Source organism: Halichoerus grypus, chromosome 4, assembly GCF_964656455.1.
Source record: "Halichoerus grypus chromosome 4, mHalGry1.hap1.1, whole genome shotgun sequence".
Taxonomy (NCBI): Eukaryota; Metazoa; Chordata; class Mammalia; order Carnivora; family Phocidae; genus Halichoerus; species Halichoerus grypus.
In genome coordinates, this window is record NC_135715.1 from 110975754 (window position 1) to 111000495 (window position 24742).

At 36.5% G+C, this 24742-nt stretch overlaps 1 protein-coding gene across 5 annotated transcripts in view; it reads left to right on the plus strand.

Moving 5' to 3' along the window:
• The window catches only part of LOC118537897 (uncharacterized), a 220984-nt gene that overhangs the window by 162529 nt on the left and 33713 nt on the right, over positions 1-24742 (plus strand). For 2 of the 5 annotated variants that reach the window (XR_013446750.1, XM_078069979.1), the window contains exon 3: positions 5450-5641. The exons of the other annotated variants lie outside the window; for them this stretch is intronic. Coding sequence is in view for 1 of the 2 variants with exons in the window: in XM_078069979.1 (XP_077926105.1) it covers positions 5450-5508 (59 nt within the window). In the remaining variant the exon portion in view is untranslated. Of the gene's footprint in view, positions 1-5449; positions 5642-24742 lie in introns of those variants that run through there. 5 annotated transcript variants of the gene reach the window in all.

Sequence of the window (24742 nt, forward strand, 5' to 3'; positions counted from 1 at the left end):
GTAGTTTTCAACAAGTACATTCTGTTTTAAAGGGAAATACTAAAAAAAAAAAAAAAATTATCCTTATAGTCATCTTTGCCATTTTTCTTATTTCTTTGTATAGATATGGGATTTCATCTATCATTATTAAACCTGAGTGAATTCCTTTAACATTTCTTATAATTCAGACCTGTCAATAATGAATGCTAAGTGAAATAAGTCAAACAGAGAAAGACAATTATCATATGATCTCACTCATATGTGGAATTTAAGAAACAACAGAGAATCATAGGGGAAGGGAGGGAATAATAAAACAAGTTGAAATCAGGGAGACAAACCATAAGAGGCTCTTAATCATAGGAAACTGAGGGTTGCTGGAGGGGAATTGGGTGGGGGGATGGGGTAACTGGGTGATGGACATTAAGGAGGGCATGTGATATAATGAACACTGGGTATTAAGTAAGACTGATGAATCACTGAACTCTACGACTGAAACTAATAATATATGTTAATTGAATTTAAGTAAAAAACAAATAAAATAATGAATTCCTTCAGCTTTTGTATACATGTAAAATTTTTTAGTTAAGTTTTGTTTTTTAAAGATATTTTCATACTGAATGTAGCATTCTAATTTGACAGATTTATTCATTCGGTACTTTAAAGATTTCACTGTGCTGTCTTCCTGCTATCATTGTTTTTGGTAAGAAATCTGCCACATCCTTATCCTTGTTTCTCTGTATGTAACATCTTTTTTCTTTCTGGATGGTTTTCAGATTTTCTCTTTATCCCTGGTTTTGAACAATGTGTTTATAATGTGACCTGGTATGTTTTCCTTTGTTTCTTGTGCTTAGAGTTTGTTGAGCTTCTTGGATCTGTAGGTTACAGTTCTCATCAGTTTTGGAACATTTTCAGTCATCATTTCTCCAAAGTATTTTTCTGTCCACCCTCTCTCTCAATAGCTTCACAGACTCCAATTATACACACATTGGGACATTTGAAATGTCTCCCCAGCTAATTTTCTGTTCATTTTTTTAAATAAATATTCTTCTCCATATATTTCATTTTGGATTTTTGTTATTGCTGGGTTTACTACAAGTTCACTAATTTTTTTCTTCTGAAATGTCTTATCTGCTGTTAATTCTATATAGTGCAGTTTCTTTTTTTTTCCAGTTTCATCTCACTTTATTTTTTTAATTTTATTTTATTGTGTTATGTTAATCACCATACATTACATCATTGCTTTTTGATGTAGTGTTCCATGATTCATTGTTTGCGTATAACACCCAGTGCTCCATTCAATACATGCCCTCTTTTTTTTAATTTAATTTTTTATTTTTTAAATTTTATTTTATTATGTTACGTTAATCACCATACATTGCATCATTATTTTTGATGTAGTGTTCCATGATTCATTGTTTGCCTATAACACCCAGTGCTCCATTCAATACGTGCCCTCTTTAATACCCATCACCAGGCTAACGCATCCCCCCACCCCCTCCCCTCTAGAACCCTCAGTTTGTTTCTCAGAGTCCATAGCCTCTCATGGTTCATCTCTCCCTCCGATTTCCCCCCCCCCTTCATTTTTCCCTTCCTACTATCTTCTCTCTCTCTCTCTCTCTTTTTTTTTTAACATGTATTATTTGTTTCAGAGGTATAGGTCTGTGATTCATCAGTCTTACACAATTCACAGCACTCACCATGTAGTGCAGTTTCATCTCTGATGTAGTTTTCATCTTTAGGAGTTTGATTTTGTTTTTTATTTGTCATATATTTTTCCATCTCTTTCCTTCCCATATAGTTAAAAAACTATCTTAGCATCTTTATCTGCTAATTCTAACATCTGTGGAAGTTCTGGGTTGTTTTGTATGATTTTTCTCCTAATCCAAGGCCACATTTTTCCACTTCTTTGCATGCTTAGAAATAGTTGATTGGATGCCAGACATGATGAATTTTATTTGAGTGTCCAATATGTTTGTGTTCTATAAATATTCTAGAGCTTTATTCTGGAACACAGTTAAATTATATGAAAATAGTTTGATTCTTTTGGCTCTTCCTTTTAAAATTCATCAGTTGAGACTGGAACAGTACATAGTCTAGGACTAATTATTCCCTACCACTCAGGCAAGATGCTTCTGAGTATTCCATTCAAGGCTGTATTTATTATGAAGTTTTCCATGTTGGTTGGAAGGGATGAGCATTATTCCTAGCTCTGAGTGACCATCAGAAACTGTTACCTCTAATCCTTTTGGGTCCTTCTCTCCCCAGCCTTAGGTAGTGTCTTTAATGATCAATACTCAGCTGAATATTAGAGGATAACCCTCTGTGTGTATCTGGAGTTCTCTCTCTGTATCTTGCTCCTCTTTGAAATTCTATCCTACAGATTTTAGCCACCTTTTCTCTCCAGACTCTCACCCTCATCCCCTCAATGCAAGGAGTTTGCTGGATTGGCCTGGCTTCCTCTTCCCTGGACCATGTCTTGGAAACACTTTCAAGGCAGTAAGCTAGGGCAACTATAGGGCTCACCTCATTTTTTCCCCATCTTTCAGGGATCACTGTCTATTGTCTGATGTTCAGTGTCTTGAAAACCATTGTTTCCTATATTTGTCTATTTTTTGTTTGTTTCAATCACAATAAAGCTGGTCCCTGTTACTATTTCTAGGTAAGAGGTAGAAGGCTTACGATCACCACTGAGTCATTATTTATTGTTCCAAGGCTTTCTCCTTTGTATCTCAAACAGAGCATAGAGAAGAGCAGTTGATGGTTCATCTGGATTTTCACAACATGAAGACCTGGGAGAACTGGCAATTACTAAGTTGACTGGCTAACTGTAGATAAAATCTATAATTTGTAATAATAATTATTTAGGGTTCAGAATAATTTAATTTGGCTAAAGTAATTCTAATTTGAATTCAGTGACAGTTTTTCATGTGACTCTGCTCTTTTTGTACTGGATAAGTTGGTGTGATTCCAAACATCCCATAATGGCTTAGCAGAACCAAATCCAGTAATTATCTCAGTCATTTTAGCCTTATACTTAGGGATACTAAGGTGTACCATCTATAGAATGAATTAGTGGGTTAGGTGAGTATAAAGGCCACTGAAGATCTGTACTGGTTAGTTTGCCATTTGCTTTTTCTTTAAAGTAACATAGCCACAGCTTTATTCTCCTCATTCCAGGAACATCCACTTAACTTTTCTCTATTATTTTATCTTTAAAGATATAGCTAAATAAGAAAATTGTCCTGCTCATTTAAAATATTTTCTTCCTCTTCCCACATTCCAAAATTACATAATGTTTTCCATTATTCTTAATCTCATGACTTAAACAACTGTTGTGATTTCATAAGTGGAAGCATTTGTCTACAGGTGGGGATTAATTTGCAAAGGCAGGAAAACTGTTGAAAACAAAGAGCTAGTGTCCAAGTAAATATCTCTTGAGAAATTAGGAAGTACAAGCTACATTGCATGAGAGGAATTGTTACTGAGTATTATGGTTTAAAGAATTCCAGGTGGTCTGTGTGGGTCATAATGCTACTATTTCATCTTGGAATCATCTTTGTTCTTTCCAACACTTTTTTTTTTTAAACAGTGTTTCTCCTGTAAAGTGCTAGAAAGTTTATTCATATAAACTCACTAAGTGTGTAGCTATATAACACAAAATGAAAAGTGAAGGAAGGATCTTTTGGAGAAGTGTTATTTTCTGCAACCTATAGAGATAAATTAGGCAAGAGAATTTTGGGGGTAATGATGGATAAACGGGGGTTGGTTACCTGGATCAGTGCCTAATTCTCCATTTTACTTTCTTCATGTGGATATAGCTCTTGTCTCCACAGGTTGAAACTTTAGTTTACTTCAAGGCTTTTCTCATTTTTGTGTTTGTGGGGGAGGGAAAAGGGATTAAAGTCCCTTTTTCTTTGGTAGAGAAGGAACGCTATGTTGGTAAATCATAAACAGGAGAGAGACATAGTGTTTATATATCAGGATGATATATATCATTGTATAAGTGTCTGAGAATGATAAACAGCATAAAATAGAGTAACCTCTATGAGGTTACTCTTTTTGTCATGTGTCAAGATGGACTCTATGACTCACTCTATAACAGCATGTAGCAGCCTATTCTCTTTAAGACTAATGAGTAGGGATAGGGTGGCTGGGTGATAGACATTGGGGAGGGTATGTGCTTTGGTGATAGACATTGGGGAGGGTATGCGCTGTGAATTGTGTAAGACTGTTGAATCACAGACCTGTACCTCTGAAACAAATAATACGTTATATGTTAAAAAAAAAAAAAAGATAGTAGGAAGGGAACAATGAAGGGCGGGAAATCGGAGGGAGAGATGAATCATGAGTGACTATGGACTCTGAGAAACAAACTGAGGGTTCTAGAGGGGAGGGGGGTGGGGGGATGGGTTAGCCTGGTGATGGGTATTGAGGAGGGCACGTTCTGCATGGAGCACTGGATGTTATGCACAAACAATGAATCATGGAACACTATATCTAAAACTAATGATGTAATGTATGGGGATTAACATAACAATAAAAAATTAAAAAAAAACTAATGATGTAATGTGTGGTGATTAACATAATAAAATAAAATAAAAAAAAAAAGACTAATGAGCAACTTTTACTTACCTATTTTAGCCAATTATTTCACACTCTATGTAAATCTTCCATTCCTTTATATTGCCCAAACAATAAACTCCTTGGCATACGGTGGCCCCTTTCATAATCTGATTCCGACTTCCCTCTCCGGGGGCATCTGATACCCCATCCCTCCTTGCACCTTATTCTTCAGTTGCACCAAAGAATGACCTTTCCTGAAACATGCAGTTTTATGCCTCTTCCCTCTTATGATCTTTTTTCTACCCAGACATTTTTATCTCTTACTTGCCAACTGTACTCTTGTTCCTCCTTCATGATCCACATCAAATCAAATGTCTTAACTTCCTTGAAGCCATTCTTTTTTTTTTTTTTTTTTCTAAGTAGGCTCCCTGCCAGCACAGAGCCCAACACGGGGCTTGAACTCATGACCTTTAGATCAAGACCTGAGCTAAGATCAAGAGTCTGACACATAACCGACTGAGCCACCCAGGCACCCCTTCCTTGAAGCCATTCTCAACTCTCTTAGGAAGAGTCAAATCTTCCCCTAGTCATACACTTTTATATTAAGATTTAATACATAGCATTGACTATCACCTCCAGGAACAACATATTGTATCTCTATCGTCATATCTAACATAACTGTTGCAAGGTAGGCCTTAAGTAAATGAGTAAATGAAATAAGCTAATGAATAGTTCCTTTCACACATGGAGATACCACTCAGAGCAGACAGTATTCAGCATTCTCTTTTCATATGCAAACAATGCACTGAGCTCATCAATAGGAATTGTTCTAATTCATTTCAGAAGAATTTTGTTGCATTGAGTAGTCAGTGACAGCCTAGAAACCTTGATGTACTTGTCTTTCCAGGTTGGATAGAGGGAGTGAAGCCAAAAACACAGAAGCGGAGTTTGCCGATGTTCAGCTAACCACTGACTCGATACTATAAACAGAAAAAAGAACAAAAAAGTGTCAAAGCAATGGAAACTTCATGTCAGGGAGTGGGGTAGTCATGAGCCTATTTATTGGATTGACCCTTAATAAAAAACTTTGTAAAGTTGTTCTAGTAGTAATCTCCTAGTTATTAGTGCAATGATTACAAGTAAAAAAAAAAAAAAAAAACACACAAAAAAAACCAAACTACACTCACCAGCAGTTAGATGCAACTGCAACCACCTGGACTTGTAATCCCCTTTACTACTTTCCTTCAATATTTCCACTATCACTTACAGCTTCTCAAGAAAAAAAATACTCTTATAGTAGAATTACTGAAATTTATCAGGTAATATCCACGAATAAACAATATATGATTTAAAAAAAAAATTTCTGTTCTCAATGCCTTATTTAAATAAATGACATCTACTTTCCTTGTCATGAGTATTACTATATCAAAATTTTGTTTGTTCAGCCTAGTAAATAAATGATTTAATTATGTTTTCTATTTTGTTTGTTTCTAAGGCTAAAAGAACAAATAAATACATACTGTCCGAAACACACAAGATCCATAGTGAAAGCTTACAAAGTGGCTGAAAAAATGAAAGCCTGCTTTCATATTTTTTTTTCTTAACTCTGTACTCCAGCTTGAAGAAACAATGAAATTAAGCTAAATCGAATTTATTTAGTAAAGTTCACCTGACACTTTGAAGACACATCTTCGAGTTTAATCTTTCTAACTCTGGGCCTGGCCCTTTGAGACTATTACCATCTTTCACATGCCCCCTTTGTGTAGAGAAAAGAGAAAAAAAAAATGCATGAGACAACTGTGAAATATTTTGCAAGATTTTAATATTACTAAAGCAAACTTTCATTCCCTTTGTTTAGCGGCCAGCTGAAGCTGACACAAATATATAGCTGCTCGCTGCTAGCCCGCCCTCGGAGCGAGATGTTATATAAGGATTTATTTATGGCTAATTTCTTTATCTTTATATTGAATATCATACTTGGTAGTATCTTTCAGCTTGTAATTATTTTTGCTTCACATCAAAGAACAACATTAGAAATTAAAGTCCATTCACTGTTGTATATGATTCATAGCCTATGATGCAAATCTCATAAAAGATGCTCATTTTTCTTTCTTTTCCAGACCCCCTCTCCTCTTCCTCTGTCCCTGCACCCGTCTAACCCCACTTCATTCACAGGGCTCAGTACTTTTGGTATTAGTAAATCATACTAATATATATTAGCAATATATGCATGTCAGAGAAAGAAACATTTTCCTGCCCATCATCCTGATCCACAATCCAAGGAAACCTCAGTTTCTTTGCCTCTCGGCGTCGTCTTTTAAGGTTGGATTGTTTATGTCGACCTCCTAAAGTGCTTGCTGAATAAGAAAGACGCACTTGGTACCAAGCTGCCTTTCCTTTCCTTGGTGTGGAATCCTATAGCACTGTGGAACTTATAAATAATTGAGTTATTTTTAAACCACTGGATGTTTTCCAGTCACTCTATTTCACACTGGATTAATTATGTAAGAAAACTGAATTGTTCCTCACCAGTGTTACAACTTTTAAAAACAACATGCTGTTTAAATTCAGGTTTGGCAACTCTGGCCCGAAACCCCTCAAATTTATGGTACCACACCCATAGCATAATAAAACCTTTAGTGGTCCTTTGTCTTTTAGCTTGCCTTCTATTTTTTCTCAAGGGTGTTTTATGCTGGAAGATGCAAACAAAAGTTGTCCAGATGTTATTTGTATCAGAGCAGGATTTCAGTCCAGCTATCTGTGCTTGCAAATGTTTATTTTAATGGGTTATTGTGCAATCTTGCTATGTAGACCTTCATGGCCTTATATGCATGTTCTCAGCAATGCCAGGACATTGTTTTTTAAAATATATCATTTTAGTCCAATTGAATGATTACTAGTCACTAGGGGAGCAAAAAATGTAACACCTGTAGAAACACAGAGTATATTTTTGCCAATGCCCCTATGTTGACACCGTGCAAACTGCCTGATTATGAAACCATGACCAATGGGCTTTAGGTAAGCAGGAGGAAGGTGTGGTCCAAGCCCTAGCAACAGTCCAGCCCTGGGACAAAGTTACACAGTTACCGGGCTGCAGTAAACATACCAAGGGTGTCGAAAAAAAGCCCAGCTGTTGCCCCATGCAGTTTGATGGAATGAAAGAGGAGCTTAGCTAAATCACCATAGTGTAAGCTGCAAGTTTATTTTAGCTATTATAACAAGCATGGGGCTGGGCTTATTATTCATTTTTAGAATTCTAATAAAACCTTACTGATGTCTCCTTGATACTAAAGTAAATTGTTTACCCTATATCTAAAAACATACATTATGTCAGATGCACCAATTAGCGGTGGAGAATTTCTAGTCCTTAAAATAAATTTTGAAACTAAATTGCATCATACAGAAAAGGATTTGGTTTTCCAGAAAGTGCTAAATTTTAGAGCTACTAGTTTTCTCTGATAATTTATTTAAAATCAAAGGATGTTTCTAGTACACATGTGAAGGACACATTTCACATTCTCTGCTGTTGAAAAAAAAAAAAGAAAACACTTTGAATTTAATCTCGGCTTTAGAAAGGACCCCTAAGAGGAAAATTATTTTAAGACCTGTTACATCAAAGACTTATCAGTCACACTAAAGATTTCACTAGGCATTTCATTGACTTTTTAAGTAAAATATAAATATTTAGTTGAAAATAAAGCAGAAGATAGTCTTTTTTTTTTTTTTTTTTTTTTTTTTTAAGATCTTATTTATTTATTTGACAGAGAGAGATAGCGAGAGCAGGAACACAAGCAGGGGGAGTGGGAGTAGCAGGCTTCCTGCCGAGCAGGGATTCCGATGCGGGGCTCGATCCCAGGACTCTGGAATCATGACCTGAGCCGAAGGTAGACACTTAATGACTGAGCCACCCAGGTGCCCCAGAAGATGTCTTTTTATAAGTCAGCTTTGAGGTAAATTAAATGTTGGTGTAGTTTCGTAGATACAAGCAGCCCTGATAAAATTTGGTGATCCAGAAATTAGTGTATGATGAGGAAAACAATTTTTTAAAACTTTGGAAAGAAATTGATTTTAGGTTATTTCTTACGATAGTATGTATGTGTCAGTCAACATTGATTAATAACACTATCCTATATTTGTCTAATAGTTTATCATCTAGAAAGTGAACATTAACACATGGCTTTACAGATTTGGATAGCTTATATAGTGTCATACTTTTATCACTCCCTAGAGTCTGAAGTGTCCTCATTGCTGTCTTGTTCTTCATAGATGTGGACACAGTGCTGTTTCTGTGAGATTCAGCCCCATGTACTCAAATGGCTTCTTGTTCATATGAATCAATGGCTAGCATAGTCAACCCATTAAATAGTCACATGTTGCATCAGTATTCTACAATAAAGGATTTACATGAAATATTGATTAACCCCCTCAATTTCTCTATTAAAATCATGTATAAGGGCAGTTAAATATGGCACATTTGGGGCTGAAAACAAGAGCACCAAAGAAGGAAAAATGTATGCTGTTGCTTTCCTTCTCTCGGTCCAGGAGGCTCTATCAGTAAAAAATCAGATAATCAGAATTCTCATGTCATATTTTGGGTTTCCCCAGAAGCCAACCCTGAGATAAGGATGTGAGGGCAAGCAGTTTATTTTGAAGGTGGCAGGAAAGAGATTGAGGGAAGTGAAGTCAAGCACCAAGGAGTGCTTTATTAGCCAGCTACCTCAGTGTGTGGCTGGCACTTGACCCTGCAGAGGACCTTCTAGAATATAGTGGGAGACACAGACCTCAGAATAATCCTATCCTAGAGTGAGCGAGCTGGCGTATTTATATACTACCTCCTTAGAGGCACCGCATGCAAGAGTTAATCGGATAGACATGGGGCTGGAGGGGTGGAATGGAGGCAGTGGGGTGGCGTGTTACCTCCTAATATTTCTGGACTGCCATGAGTGCACAGAATAGCCTTCTTAGATCCAGGAATAAAGCCCTCAAGCACACAGATGCAAATGGGTGCAAGGAGAATTCAGCCAGATCGCACTGCAAAGTCTGCAGGATGAAGATGGGATACTGTTCACATCTTGTTACATTTGGCAAAGAAGACATTCTATGATTTGGGTTTCTAATTAGCTTAAGATTTAATTAAAAAAGACTTTGATTCATGTTGCCAAAAATTACTCTAAAATATTTTAAAAAGTGTTCCCAGGTGAATTGCCTGGGGAATATGATATATATCTTTCCTTGAAACTTTGAGATCATGGGATCCTGTGGTCATTATGTCAATCATAATGTCTCAAGAAAGAATATCACCCAAGGTGTAGTCCGAGGTATGGGGAACAGAGATAATTTTGCACTCACCTCAAGGAAATGTTTCAGGAATTTATTCTGATTGAAAAACTAAAGCAAAATGTGTTGTGATTGGCCATGTTTTATTAAAAGTAGACTATAACAAGAAAATTAAAAATCCTAATTTAATAGAAAGATGTACAAAATTGATTTCTGTTAGTCAAGGTTTTATTATGGCTGCCAAAAGGAAAGCAGAGCCATTAATTCAAGAACTCATTCGTCTATTTATCCAGCAACTTTTATAAAATATTTACCAAGTCCAGAAAATTATAAAATGAATAACATGAAGGTGGGCCAGGCAGTGGTCAAAGTCTTTAGAGTAGTTGAGACTCGATACTGAAATTCCGCTCTGCTGCTTTCTAGCTAGGAGTCCTTGAGCAATTCATCTTAGTTTTTGAGTCTCAATTTTTTCTTCTGTAAAATAAGAGTAGATGAGTTAAGGAATTTAAGGAGATTATGTTTAAAATGAGCTTAAGAGCATTGCTGGCGCATACGAAACACTCACTGATGTCATTTTCATAAACGGTGGTAATGGGAATGTTAGGGTTGCTGCCATCAGAGTCCTCCCAATCGGCTAAAGGGGGCAGGTGTATACACTGTAATGCAGGGCAAAATATGACAAGTGTTCTGCAATCACAGAGGATGAGCACAATTAGAGAAATATCTTTTGAGATATATAGGTGGTTCCTGGAGGACAAAAAGGTTTCTGAGAGATGATTTTATGAGTCAGATTGAAGGGGTGAATGTAAGTCAAAGCATAGTGTTCTAAATGGACCCGGTGTGTCTGGAATGTTTGAGTACCTACAGCTTGAGACACAGAGCTCACGTATTTATCTCTAAATGCTGGATGGTCCCATGCTTCAGTCCTTGGACTCCCCTTTCTATCTACCCTCATTCCTTTAGGTGATCTTATCTATTCTTCATGGCTTTTATACTATCAGTTCACTGGTGAACTCCAAGTTTAAGTCGAAGAACGCTAAATGTAGGTTTCCAGATAAGCCCTCCTCCTTGAACTTCCTTGTGCATTTCTGCATAGCCACTGGGATATCTAATGGGCATCTCACGGTTAACATGCACAAACCCAATTCTTTATGTTTCCTCCTGGAGTTTGCTTGTTTCCCCTATAATCTTTCACAGCTCTGGTAATGGACATACCATCCTACTAATCATTCAGACCCCAGCCATGGTGTCCTCTTTCATTACTCTCTCTCTCAAAGCATACACCTACTTCATTATCAAATCTGTTGTCTCAGATTTGAAAATATAGCCAGCCTATGACCTCTTCCTACCTTCTCTACTAATGCCATGCTGGTATCCTTCCTAGATGATTGCAATAGTCTCTCTAAACATGTCTCACTGCTTTCTTCTGAGAACAAATAGCAGCAAGTTTAATCCTGTTTGAGTAAAGCATAGTGTGTTCCTCAGAAGACACTGAAAGCCCTCATTTCATCCAGACTAAAAGCCCACGTCACTACATATTCCAGAAGGCCCTCCATGATCTCATCTCTGTTATTTTTGACCTCACTTCTTTATTTCCCTCTTGATTATGTCATTCCAGTCATACTGGGCTCCTTGTTCAACAGATACGGCTTCACATTCTCATCTTGGGCCCTTGGTTTACCTATCTCCTCTGTCAACATCACACCCACAGTTCATCTCCTGGATAATGTCCTTACCTTCTTTAAGCTTTCGTTTAAAATTCACCTTTCTCTCTGAGGTCTGTACTGACCACCCTATTTAATGCTGTCATCTGCACCCCTTCACATATGCTCACATCTTTTTCAGAATGAGTCTGCTCTACCTATTTTTCCATATCCCTTGCTGCCTTATAACTCAGTGTATTATTTAGTACTTTTATTTAATATTTATCCCTTCCCCCGGCGAGTAAGATACAGCACCAGGAGGCCTGTTGCCATTGTGCATTCTGTTCAGATGTTTGCTGAAGGAGTGCTCCCACACGTGTAGCTGTTCAAGAACAACAGAAGTGATGCTCTGTCTTCTTTCTTCTGAAGTGTGCTTTTCCTCCATTAACAGAAACAGTCCCTTCAATCCACAGTTCACAATATTCCTGATCATTTAAAAGATCTTGAATATAACTTCTGTACTTTTTACAGTTTCTCTCCATCGGAAACTAGAATATGATATGAAGTAAAGAACTGTTATTTATTCTATACTGTGGGAGATTTCTTTCTGCAAAAATTATTACTGCTAGATACATATTAGGAAAAAAAAACTAATAACATAATGAGTAACTCCAATATGGTGAGAATTATATGTATTCATTAAAATTCACATAACAATGTGAATGGCTGTCTTCTTTAATGACTTGAAAACTAGAGATCAGGGAAATTTAGTAGTTTGCCAAGATTCGCATGGTAATTGGGGTGGCCTGGAGTCGCAAGCTAGTTTTTTTCTGACTCCTTAGCTCTTATTTTTCATTGGCCACCTTGATTTGATACATGAATCTCTATTGTGTAGATATGAGAAAAGTAAAAAAATGCACAAATGTCTCTGAATCCAACAAGTGAAGCATAGATGATTTTTAATAAATGTATGTTTTTATCCAAGGAAATTTATTGTATTTTTATTTTTTTAAAAGACTTTATTTCTTTTTCAGGGAAAGAGAGAGCATGAGATGGGAGGGAGGGGTAGAGGGTAAGGGAGAAGCAGGCTCCCCACCGAGCAGGGAGCCTGATGCGGGGGCTTGATCCCAGGACTCTGGGATCATGACCTGAGCTGAAGGCAGACGCTTAACGACTGAGCCACCCAGGCGTCCCTATTTTATTTTTAATACTTATCTTGCTTTCAGGCCACTGTGCATCGAACAGCTCCATAGATGTAGAGAAGACTTCATTTCAGATAATAAAGATGCTGAGATTAAGCATCCCTGTAGAAAAAGCCAACTAGTAAGTTATACTTTACTAATTATTCTAAAGAGGTTTGAGCTGTCATAACTGTAGTGTACAGCTTCACTGTACTACACTGTTTTTTTCAAAAACCTATTTAAAGTAGCATCTCATGATGTTTACTGACTAAAAGCGATCTTTGAAATATTTTTAGTTTCGATACTTTTTTGATTTTTTTTTCCAAACTTTGGTCTGAGTTTTCACAAGTACATTCTTTTCTTACATCTCGTATCCTGTTTTTAAGCAAAATATTGGGGTTTTTTTTTGGGGGCGGTGATACCTTTCTCATTCTGTTGAAGCTAATGTTCATGATTTTAAAAAGTTCCATTCACTCTTTTCTTAATTTATGTTTACTACATAGTGAGGCAGGAGCATCTGTTTAAATTTGTCTTCACTGATTTTATTTTACATCTTCTAAACCCAGATTACTAATTTCTGTCATTTTCTTCACTCTCATCTGGAGAAGTCTTCTTTTCCTTTTCCAATGCAGTAAGTAATTCTTGAGGAGGAAAAAATTTCAAGTTCATTTAAGACAAAAGAGATTTTGTGTTTCTCATCTCTTTTGTTCCTGATCATTCATCAGCCAACAACGAAGAGATCCAGCCCACAATCACTTTACGCATAAACTTAGAAGCAAAAAAACTTACAAAAGAAAGGATCTCTTGTCCACAGAAGAAAGTCATATTGTCCATTTCTCTCATTTTAGAAGTGAGAAAAGTGAGGCCGAGAGAGTTTAAGTGGCTCCCTTAAGGACGTGCTGCTAGAGAGTGCCTGCCCCAGAACCAGCTTTAGGACTACCAATTTTGAATTCTCAAGTATTCTATCCTATGACTTAGCTTTGCTTAGTTTTTGAAAGTAGGGGATTGATGCTGTAAAGAAAACTTTTTACTCCTCTGTCACAGAAGTGTAAGGGCATCAATATTCTAACTAAAGACTTATTTTCATTTTTGGTGTTTCCCAAATTTGCATGTTAACACATTTTAGTTTGGGGCAGCAAAAAAATATTTTCTTCTGAAACTTCAGACTTATTTGAGAAAGTTAAACTCTGAAAAGAGAAACTCATTTGGTCATTTTCAAATAAGATGCAGTGTAACAATGGATGTGCCTTTTCTTCTTTTTATCTGCATATGTAGTAAATAAACATGATGGTTAGTTTCATTTGCTTTCCTCTTTACACCATACTGCAGAAAAGAGGCAAAAAAAAAGATTTCCAATGAGATAAGTTTGCCCACCCTTCGTTTATCTTCTGCAAATGAGCATGTATAAAACAGTCCACCTACTGTTCTAGTTGCTGCAGTTTAATGCACTTCCACTGAATAATCCTGTTAACCTAACCTTCAATTTGCTGGGGCCTGAACTCTGAATTACAGTTTATGAACATAGTTTAACAGCTGGTACAAGGGCTTCTTTTGAATTTTTAATCATATGAATTAAAGATTGCTAGAGATGCTTTTTTAGACTTCTCTTAGGAGTGATCTAATGTATAGAAAGTCAAGTATAGAGAAGCCCAAGGGAATTGAAACACAAAGGTACTAGGCTCGGAGACAGTAGGCTGCACACTCTGTTCACCAGATTGGGATAGCAACTGCAAAGCATTCATTAAATATTGCATCTTAAGCAACCATAACATCATTAAAAATACTGCACTGTCTTCATATGTACAATATACATTTTGTAGTTACCTTCAGATAGGCACTAGTCAAGCAGAAGTGAGCATATATTTAAAAGACCCATTATATCAAAACCTTAAATTGGTCCAAGGACAAATCAGAAGAAGTTAATCAATATACTAACGGATTATTTGATCATCATTATAGAATTTCCTAAAAACACCAGTGTTTTGCAACTGATGAGATTTTTGTGAAATTTAGTGTATGCTGAAATTAATTTAGTGGGGCATGACCAACAATTTTTAAAGAATAAAACAGGATAGAATAGAAAATGTCAGAATGTATCTCATTTAACATAAATTATCGTGTAACATTTTGTGTTAGCTATGTGTGTTTGTGAGTGTGTGTGTGCTGCATAAACTGGTTTGTTGTTGTTGTTGTTTTCTCCTGTTTAAGGACAGTTTAGAAAACACTGGCACAGGATAGATAGTTAAATTAAATTTCTACTTCCAAAATTCTTATTATTCCCACGCACCTTCTTAAGAATATATCTAGCACATATAATCAGGTATATATGGAATAATAATAATAACACACCGCAAAGTTCAATTTTCTGGTAACTTCAGAAAAATGCCCCAAATATGGCAATTATCAATAAGTTATTGATATCACCTTATATCAATATATAAGGTGATATAAGGTCACCTTATGATATATATATCATATGATATATAAGGTATAGATATGATAGATATATAAGGTCACCTTATATCAATAAGGTGATATGACAGGGGAAAAATATTTATTATTAGCATTTGTTGTTTTTTTTAGCTATAAACATGTATGTGTGTGTATATTTTACTAAACCCCTTTTTCTATGATTTATCCCGGCATGAGCTTCCTTACATGCTAAAAGTTACAGGGAATATATTCTGTACAACTGGATATATTCTTGCATATTATGTAAGAAGATTAGTGTTTGGGGTTTAGGACGTTGTTTTGTTATTTAATATTTCAAGTTTGCACAGCTTATAATGTGTAAGGACAACTATTCATCTGTTAGAATCATCTACCAAAATACAGGCAAAAGGGAGGTAAACTAAAGCAAACCAACAAAATCAGGGCATTAACCGAAATAAATCATGAGTCTTCCTCATTCATAAATTTGTGTATCCTCTAATAGGTTTATTTCCCAGTATAGGCAACATAAGGTTGTCTGGTTGTCTAGACAAGTGCAGCCAAGCTTTCTCCTCATAAACATAAAGGGTTTTATTGTATATATGTGTTTATTGTATACAATTTGTATCTATGTGTTTATTTTATGCCAATTCACCTCCTCTTTTCAAGAACAAGTAAGTAGCTCTGTGAGAAGTCTGGGTCATATAAAAATGATTTCAAAGGTTGAGGAAGATGATGTATTTAATTCTGTGGGATCAGTACAATTCTTCTCATCCTAACTGAGAATCTGCACTTGGCCCACTTAATTCCCTTTCCAACGTTGCCTTCATCAAGAATATTGAGAAGAGAAATTTACCTTTTTTGGTGACTAAGTATAGGCTTTGTTTGCTCTTTTTTATACTTTAGTATGAATCAAGCAAAGTGAGATGAGAACAAAGCAATAAATGAAGATGGTTCAGTTCATCAAAAGGACACAGAACTGGCCCTAGAATGAGAAAATGCAAGGAGACAGTGGATTCCGTAACTGATATTGCTCATTGTAGTGAGGCAGTAAGGCGAGAAGTAACGGAGGGGAACAGATTTGGGATGGCTTTTGAATACTTTTCTTACCATGTGATGAAATGGTTGCTTAAAGCAGCTGGCTGCATTTAATTATTTTTATTTCAATTTTATTTTTTTTTAAATGCAGTTACTTCATAGACACACTTATTTTCCAACATCAGCTCCTGAGTAGTATAATATAGAATGCCTCATTAGCAATGGAAATAGGCTTAAGTTTGTAGCAGGAATGTTCTGAATAATGTTTTTAGATGTGGAAGAAGCTAGCAATGGAGATCACAGAACCTCTCTCTTCCCCCTGGAGAACTTCAGAACGGGTAAAAACTTATTATTTCACCCACAAATTTCACACACGTTCTGTCCTCATTTGCTGGTGCTGCTTGTACATCACGAAGGCCTCCCCAGCCCTTGTTCTTCCTTCTGCTTGCCTTTACTTGGAGATGCCGCGTGAGAAAACAGAAAAATGCCTCAGCTGGAAGGAGGATGTGGGTGCTGCTTGAGCAACTGTACTGGTATGTTTCTCTATCCACACTCTCCCCCAGGGTTTCCTCATTGTCCTTTAGGGGTTGGATTAGTGCAGCGGTTTTCAACCAACAGCAGCAGCACAACCTGGGAACTTATCAAAAACGCAAGCTGCTAGGTCCCTTATCAAGTCAACTGAATGAGAAACTCTCTCCAGGGAAGGTTGGATTTCTGGATACTCCGATATGAAATGTTATATTATATCATCCTGAGCAATGCAACCAAATGTCTGGAAAACATGGTGAAATCACCACCAGCAAAACAACTGCAAAAGCTGACCGAATTCCTTGCCTGGCAATGCCCACCGCTCAATTCGACACACATGTTTGAACATCAGGTGTCTGCTCATTCTTACTGATGCCAAAAGACCCAACTCGTCCTAGGTGGCTCAGGTGAAAGTTCATCTGTTCAGTCAGCAAATACTGGTTGAATGCCTGGTGTGGGCCGTGCACTGTGCCATGCACAGAGGATGTATATGAAGATAACTCTCGTAGGTCCATTACATCGAGTCCTCTGCAGAGAGGAGAAAAGTATTTAGAGAGCTGAATCAGGAACTTTTTTTGGTTGCTGATGCCACCAAAAGAAAAAAAAAAAAAAACTGTATATTTTCAATAGTTTACACCCTGCAGGTGGAAAAGCCTTTCCCACCAGAGAGGACGGTTACATCCCCCGATGCAATTCTCTCTGGCTGACAGTATGTTTACTAAGAATGCTATCTTTAGGGCATTCTAAAGAAAGGCAAACTACAGTACCAGAGAGCACAGCAGCTGAGATGTGTGCATGTGCCTCCAACTCCAATCTGAAGGGTGAAGCTGAAGCGTCGGCCGCAGCTGGAAGAATGGGGAGCAGAACACTGGCAACGGGCAAAATGGTTATTCATTTCCTCTCTTGTGATCTTTCATATTTCATTTTTGTGAATCTCAATACATAGTTGAGACTTTTCCCAGATTCACAATCAACCCTGATTATCTTCCTCCTCTCTCCACTTTTCCCTTTTTAGTTTCTTGGAAACTGTTAGAGGAAGAAGATTAAAAACTATCTGGCATGGAACATTCTTGCTTTTTTTTTCTTTTTTTTTTTTTTTCCTTTTTAGATCACTTAGTATTTGTCTAAGAATTGAGAAAAAGAGACAAAGGAGAGAATAAGGCCGAGGGATAGGAGAGACAGAAAATTTTGTTTCTCTTCAAATATATTTTTCATCTCTGACCTCACATAAAAATTTTGCAGTGCATTCAGTCGTAATATTTACATAATTTTAAACAGGTAGTGATTCTTTTGGTGACAAAATTATTATACAGTGTTAATCCTCTCTTATGCTCCCATGGTTTGGTAGCTTTTTATTTTTCTCAGGATTTAGTATGTGTGGACAATTCAATTCGAGTGAACAACCTAGCAACAGTTTGATTGCTTGAAGCCGCTCCTTTTTGCTGACCTGAGCTTACCTGAGCTTCAACTCTTAAATTCTCTACAGTTGTTCGAAACCCATATATGAAGCCAACAGGATCCACGTAATAGTTGAGAGCATAGCCAGTGCGGGACATTGAGAGGCACAGCAGGTTATAGCCAAAAAGCTCTATCTGCCTCAGGGCCATTGTCTTCATCCTGAACAGGAGTTTTTGGTGGTCAGCCCCAAGTCCTACTCAGTTAAGAAATTTATCAGTAAATTAAACATAAGTTAAAATTATGTGACTGTTTTGCAAAAACAAAAACTTTAAGTCACGAGGGAGAGTGACTATAACACATGTAGATTCAGAATCTCTCTCCACAGTGCTCTGCAGACCCCCCCCCCCCACGCAGATGCTAACAGATATTGAAACATGCTAAAATCTGGAACAATGGGGTGTCTCCAGTATGATTATATTCATTAGGGATAATTGTTAAGGCCTGAAACTTGGATTCAGAAACAAAATGCACAAAGGTAGGACTGAGGGTGATATGATTTAGCGAAGACAGTTGTGAAAGAGACTGAGACATTTAGTTGACAATGAGCTCAGTAGGAGTCAACAGTAATGCGGCTGCCAAAAAGGCTGATGGGCCCTCAGGCTGTATTAATAGAAGCATTGCTCTAGAATAAGGCAGATAATGGTGCAGCTCAACTTGAAGCTGCACACACAACACCCAGAGAGTTCAGTCAGCCCTGCGGGATCCACGTGGACCCGTTTGCAAGGAACTGTAACAAGGCAAGTAAAGGCAGTCAAGAATTACCACATATGAGCAATAGCCACAGGAAATGAAATTTACCTTTGGAAAAGTCTAAAGAAAAGTACATGTGCCACGAATAGCAGACTTGTCAAAAAAGATTTGAGTTATTCTTCATGATCGAGAAGAGAACCTCTTCGTAGAACCTTAGAGAGATAAGCTAGAAATAATCTAGGCATTACAGTCCAGACGAACCTGGCATGGCTTTCTGGCTCATTGGGCTACTCTATAAACTTGAACAAGTTTATTCTTCTCCTGTTTACTTCTATTTCCATATTCATAATTTGAGGAAAATACCTACCTTATAAGATTTGATATTGAGGATTAGAAACAAGGCATTCAAAATAGCACAGTGCCTGTCACCATATGTGCACAGAATCTGCAGCAGCAGTAAGAGTCAGAGATAGCTAGAGGATGATGGACAAAATCGGGAAGAAGTGAATAAAATTATGCTTATTAGAAAAGGTGATGAGGAAGGAAATATAGAGTTGAGAGTGGATGGGGGATTAATCAAATAACCTGTAGGGTTTCTTAAGATCCTGAGAGCTATGAAAAACATCTTATAATATAGCAGTGTATATAGAAAAAGAACACGTTAAAAAATAAAACTAGAAGAACAGTCATTCTATGAAGAGACCTAGGCATTTCTTTTTTTTTTTGGTCTCAGGTGCTTTATAAACATTTAGAAAGAACATCTTTTCCTTTAAATATCAGAAACTTCTTAAAAGGAATTCAGAAAATAATAAAAGTATCATTTCATAGGGACCAGTGCTGAGATGCGTTAAAATTATCAGGAGCATTATAGAACAGCCTTTCTAAATTCTTTGAATAGGTAATATATTCCATAGTTCAAAATCAACCCTTCTCACCCAATTAAAATCCTGTGTTTTTTGTTTGTTTGTTTGTTTTTTGGTTTTTGGTTTTGTTTGTTTTTTTTTTTTTTTTTAGTACTCTGAGGATAGAATTCTTGAAGTCCTGCTGAGAACATTGTATACATTGTTTTCTTTCATAGAGGTTTAAGTCAGTTGACTTGTAATAGGGCTTGCACCTTCCATATCTATTTCCTTTCTTTTTAATTAAGAAGAATGTGAAATGGGGGCACCTGGGCGGCTCAGATGGTTAAGCATCTGCCTTCGGCTCAGGTCATGATCTCAGGGTCCTGGGATCGAGCCCCACATCGGGCTCCCTGCTTGGCGGGGAGCCTGCTTCTCCCTCTCCCTCTACTGTTCTCCCTCCTTGTGCTTTCTCGCTCTGTCAAATAAATAAAATCTTTAAAAAAATAAAAAATAAATAAAAATTAAAAAAAAAGAAGAATGTGAAATGTATCTGGGACAAAGCATGTTTCAAGAATCTCCTTTTAAATTATGTTCAAAAGCTACTTGTGATATTAAAAAATTTTCCACTTGTTGCAATTCCAATGTTACTTCAAGAAAACTTGCCCACCAAACCACGCTGCTCAGGAACATAACCCAGGGTCTGTGTGTGGAAGGCAAGTCATTCAGTAGGCACTCAAATCCCTAATAAAGGGCTCTGTTTGTTTGTTTTTTTTATAGTTCCTTAAAATACTAAAGAACTGTATAGTCATGGGGCTATATACCATATCTCCTTCGTTCATGAATACATCCTAACACATGCTCATAGTAGTGTACACTAAATGTTTGCTGAGAAATGAACAAATGAATGACACTGTGTATATCAGTGCTTTTCAAACATAGTTGCACATTAGCATCACTCAGGAAGCCTTTTAAACTGGGGTTGCCTGAGCTCACCCCAGAACAAGGGAAAACAGAAACTCTCCAGGCGTTGATATTTTTCAAAAGCTTCTTAGACAATTACGTGAAGCTAAGATTGAAAATAGCTGTATTAAACGATCATGTTTGTATTCTTCAAATCTCTCATCTCTTTCAAAGTCTCACAGACCACCTCTTCTGCATATATTTGATAAGGGGTGCTAAGGTTTGGTATTCCCCAAATCACAGTCTTTACATTTATACCTTAGAATTTTCAGACAAGCTATTTTTTTAGCAGTTAGATGAACTAAATAATATAAGTATTTTATTAAGAGATTATGAAACTAGACATTTATTTTGGTTTGATATGCAATGGTTGCATTCTTGGGAATTTTAGCTAAGCAAAACAGACCTTAACATTATTTGTATTTTAATTTTAAACTAAAAAAATATATAAAAGTGGATAGGTTCCATATACATTTCTTCATAAGGACACTTTTTTTTTTTTTATTTTGTTTACTGATATATCCCATCCACCAAGAACAGTGCCTAGCATATAAAAGTTACTCGATAAATGAATGAATGAATGAATGAGTGAGTGACATTTCCGCCCTTCATAGAAAGCCATGCTCAGTCTAAGTTCACAGAGCTAGAAATCACAAATGTAAGGGCATTTACCTAAGAGAACTTTCAGCTGGCCTGTAGAATATTTTAGAAGAAACTACCTTATAAATACGTTTAGGTTGAGCATGTTCTCTTCTAATCCACACAGATCCCTCATTTTTTATTATTTATCCTTAGTCTGATTCATGCAAATATATATTTTTTTATTTAGGTTTTACAGGCATTTGAGTATGTAACTACTCTACACAAGTGTTTTTCATTTTATGGTTCCTGGACCAGAAAAATCAGAATCAACTAGGTGCTCATTAAAAATGTAAATTCTCAGGTAATCCGTGGGTTAACAAGTCTTTCCTGGTGATTCTAATACACTGTAAAGTTTAAGAACAACTACCAATGGGAAGGCATTACCCGATAACATCTTTTAATTCGGGCATGCCTTGCAACACCACCACCACCACCAACAAAACAAAACAAAAATAAAACGTATTTCTATGCCCCGTCCCAGATATACTGACAGAGTCAGAATCTGTGGGATCAAGCACCATAATCTGGGGTTTTAATTAGTCCTTCCCTCCCTGCCCCCTAGAACAGCTCTTTTGAAGTCAGGCTGAGAGGGTCCAAAGATTAGCGTTCAGGGACCACTTGAATTTAGCTGTGCAAAGCTGGCCAGTAATCTTTCACGCTTCGTCAGTGAAGGAAGCCTTACACATGGTGGGGGGGCGGGGTCACACTATAGCACTGGACCCCAGGGCTTTCATCACCATGAGTATTGATTCCTATTTCCCTTTCTTGATTTTATGTAAACTTTAGGTTCTCTTCCTGCCTTTTGCTAACTTTCCATCTTGGTGACATGCTTTATACTGGTGAGCTATTTTTCTGGTTCGATCCTAGTAGAAACCAATTAACTGTCACTCACTTGGTATCCCTCAGGATAATGGCACTAACGCTGCCGCCCCTTATTTTTTTCTGGTCTCCATTTTCACTTTATACTTGTGCAATGAATCTGCTTAGCATTATAGTTATGACTTTTACTTTTCCACTAAAATGTTGCTAATTCGTATAATTCATTATTTTGGCAATGGATTTCTTCTATAATCTAATCCCTGGCAAACTTTCCACATAATCATGGTTCTAAACATTGCCCAAATACGTAAATCTTCGATGGCACATGGAATAACTAAAAGTAAGCTCTTTCACCTCTTTCTCATATGGCTACATGTTCCTCATTACTGAACGCTACTCATGAGGACCACACCTCTTGTGTAGAGTCTAACAATATCCAGAGAAGGCTGTGATGGTATTCCTCGTTCCAAATAGTCATTCTTGAAAGAACCCAAATGGTGCTCATATTAGGAATAAAATGGAAAGAATGACTATAAAGAAACACTGCAAAGATTATGATAAAGCCATTTGTAAAGGTATCATTGGTATGTTTTTTCTCAAAGAATAAATATTCAAAGAAAGCTATGACTTCCCTTCATTATAATGCCTGATGCAAAGGAAGCAAACCTCCACAACGTAGTAGTATTTATATGCAAATAAAATTGGTCTTCCCAATAAAATAGCATATTTGACTTAACACTGCAACAGAGGTAATAGAATCACTATATAAACTTTGCAAGAAGGAGCTTCTCTCCTCTTCTTCCATCTTTCATCTCTTAAATTCCTGTGGGGCAATGAGTGTAACATAAAACAAAACACTTACTGGTGAAAGCAGAAGAGCAGAGACCTAATTCAAACAAGATAATTCAAATATTTGCATCACTTAAATAACAAAGTATCATTTTACTGGGTTATGGTTTCACTTATGTAAAATGATGAATATGGTTAGGATATGTAGATATAATTATTCAACATGATACATATGTATATGTATTATATAATAAGCTATAGGAATTAGGGAAATTGAAAACGTTATAATAAAATAACATGCAATATATTTTAATTCTGTCTTTTGGTTTTTAATGAAATCATGGATCTTTAAACCTATTTTTATGTTAAAAATGGTTAATAGATCTAAAAAGTAAATTCTTCACAAGATGTTAATGGAGACCTTCAAATGGCCACATCTTTACGATATATAAGTTTCAGTATCAGAAATTAGGTCTTGAAAAAAAAGGGGAATTTTATTTCCTTTCCTTTACATGTCTGATGCTGATATTTGATCATTATATTTTATTATTTTATAATAAAATAAAACTGTTGAGTGGTTATGATTCCTAAGATATTTTAATCTGATATATCCTGATTTCATTCAAAGTAGTACATTGCTACTGTTTTTATTTCCTGAGTCCCATGGTTAGAACAGAATTTATATACTCTTTTTTTTTTTTTGTTAACAAACATTTATTAAACATACAGTAGAAAAAAGATATATATTGATGAGAGCTTTTCCTAAACTTGATTCTGAGAAAGGAGAAAGAAAAGAGGAGAAAGACAGAAGAAAATGAAGCCCAGAGTTCTGCATCTTAGTACTCCTCATACACTTGTCAATGTTCTGTTGCTGTTTTATATCCTTTTCTCTCTGTTGATTGTGCTATGCGTTCACTCAACCCTTCAAAGTGCAGCAAATATGATCTCGACTTAAAGGAAATTTAAGAAGTGCTGAATGGCTATTAAATCAGGTTAGATATGGAATAGAAGTTGCAGTGTGTCTTGTATTTTGACATTCCGCACAGAAATCTAATCCAGGTTGTTGCCTTTCAAATCAACACATTAGACACTGACTGCTACATGTTTAAGGAGCAGGCATGTTAAGAGCTAAGATCCAATGTAACTGCAGGAGATGTGGATAGATGTTAGGCCTGGTGGAATGTAGGACTCATGGAATAGCTCTTTTATAGGACTTATAGAGCTACCTGAATATAAGAACCTATTCTGTGTTCTATATTGCAAATAGCTAGGGGTAAAGTGTATCATAATGCTAAGACCTTTTGTTATAAATGAATGCCTTAAAAACAAATCAAAAGGAAAGATAACCTTTAATCAAGTGAATACAAGTGCCTATCAACCAAATAATACATGTAAATGGAGAGAGAGATAAATCTAAGTCTCAATTCTTTCCACAAAAGTTCATAATTTATTAGGGAGAAAAGAATAACATGATGTTAAAAAGAATATATATAGATGCATGTATCTGTGTGTAAATAGTATATATGTGTAAATTCAGTGCTGTCTTGTATAATATAGGCAATACGTGTTATTAGAATTCAACAGGTTGAATTGTGTGCATTGAAATAGCTCCACTGAGGAGGTAGGACTGTAACTAGATCTTTAAAAGAGAGTAGTATGTGAATAGAAGGGTGAGTATAGGAGCAAGATGATTGGACATTCCTAACATGAAAAAACCAAAATAGAGCTTTTGGGAAAGTATGGAGGATAGACCTGACCAACGTGGCCTTTGGGACCATATTGAGTGGAGTGCGTGGAGGGGAGGATTGATGCTGATGTAATTGGAAGGCATACAAAGATGGATGCTGAAAATCATACTGCTGCCTACCCTCTATTCCTTGAGCCTGGACTAAGAGGGATAAAT